The following is an 872-nucleotide window of genomic DNA, read 5'->3' as shown; positions in this document are numbered from 1 at the left end:
CTCTTCGGGTGGTGTCAGGTAGAGCTCATCCAGGACCCCGCGGTGCATGTCCTCTCCCTGCGGCGGGCAGAGGGTGGGGGTCAGTGCCACCGTGGAGCTGCCACCTGCCCCCCTGCCCCAGCGTCCCCCCAGTCCCCGGGCTCACCGTGGACAGCCGGCGCGTCAGGACGTATCTCTCGAGGCGCAGCACGTTGGACATGTCGGCGTGCTCCCGGGTGCAGGCATCCAGCCACTGCGTCAGCCCGTCCACCATGGCCCGGCACAGCACCCATAGGAACCGCAGGGTGTTCAGCACCCGCTGCACCACGTTGCTCCGCTCTGCCGGGGCGAGGGGGTCACTTTGTGCCCGCTTAGACCCCCCCTCCCAGTACCCTCCTGCCCCACAGTCTTGCCGCCCACCTACCGGAGCCCTCCTCTTCCTCTTCCTCCTGGCCTTCAGCCTCTTCGGGCGCCTCCAACTCCTCCTCCCTCCCTCCGCTGTCCCCTGCAAGGCAGACAGTGGGTTAGACCCCCCCCCGGGAAGGGGTCACACTGGCTCAGCGGGGGATGAACATTGTTTCCGGCCCCCGCTGGGGCTCTCCTAGTCCTCACCCTGTCCCCTGTCCTGCTTAAAACCCAGCACGGGCACCAAAGAAGAGCTGCACAGCTTGTGCCCAACCCCATCGTAGCCATCAGAGAGTCCACACACACACTGGGAACCCCACTGAGGTGACGTCCCTTTACGGGATGCCAACAGCAGCCAGGGCAAACAGTGGGCATGGGGTAGGGCTGCGTCCCCTTCCGGCCCCCCCAGCCCCATTTTGGGGTCAGCCAGACCCACCTGCAGCGGCCTCGGTACCGGGTGGCTCCGGCTGCTCCCGCTGCCGCCGCGC

The 872-nt window shown here is 67.5% G+C and overlaps 1 protein-coding gene across 1 annotated transcript in view; it reads right to left on the bottom strand.

The window, feature by feature from the left end:
* Window positions 1–872, bottom strand: part of PIEZO1 (piezo type mechanosensitive ion channel component 1) — a 17,391-nt gene that overhangs the window by 4,567 nt on the left and 11,952 nt on the right. The window contains 4 exon segments of the mRNA XM_035895189.1: window positions 2–57; window positions 146–318; window positions 404–484; window positions 821–870. Coding sequence (XP_035751082.1) covers window positions 2–57; window positions 146–318; window positions 404–484; window positions 821–870 — 360 coding nt within the window.

This window comes from Egretta garzetta, unplaced genomic scaffold (genome assembly GCF_000687185.1).
Source record: "Egretta garzetta isolate BGI_Z169 unplaced genomic scaffold, ASM68718v1 scaffold395, whole genome shotgun sequence".
NCBI lineage: Eukaryota > Metazoa > Chordata > Aves > Pelecaniformes > Ardeidae > Egretta > Egretta garzetta.
The sequence above is the reverse complement of the archived record's forward strand: the minus strand, read 5'-3'. Positions and strand labels throughout refer to the sequence as shown.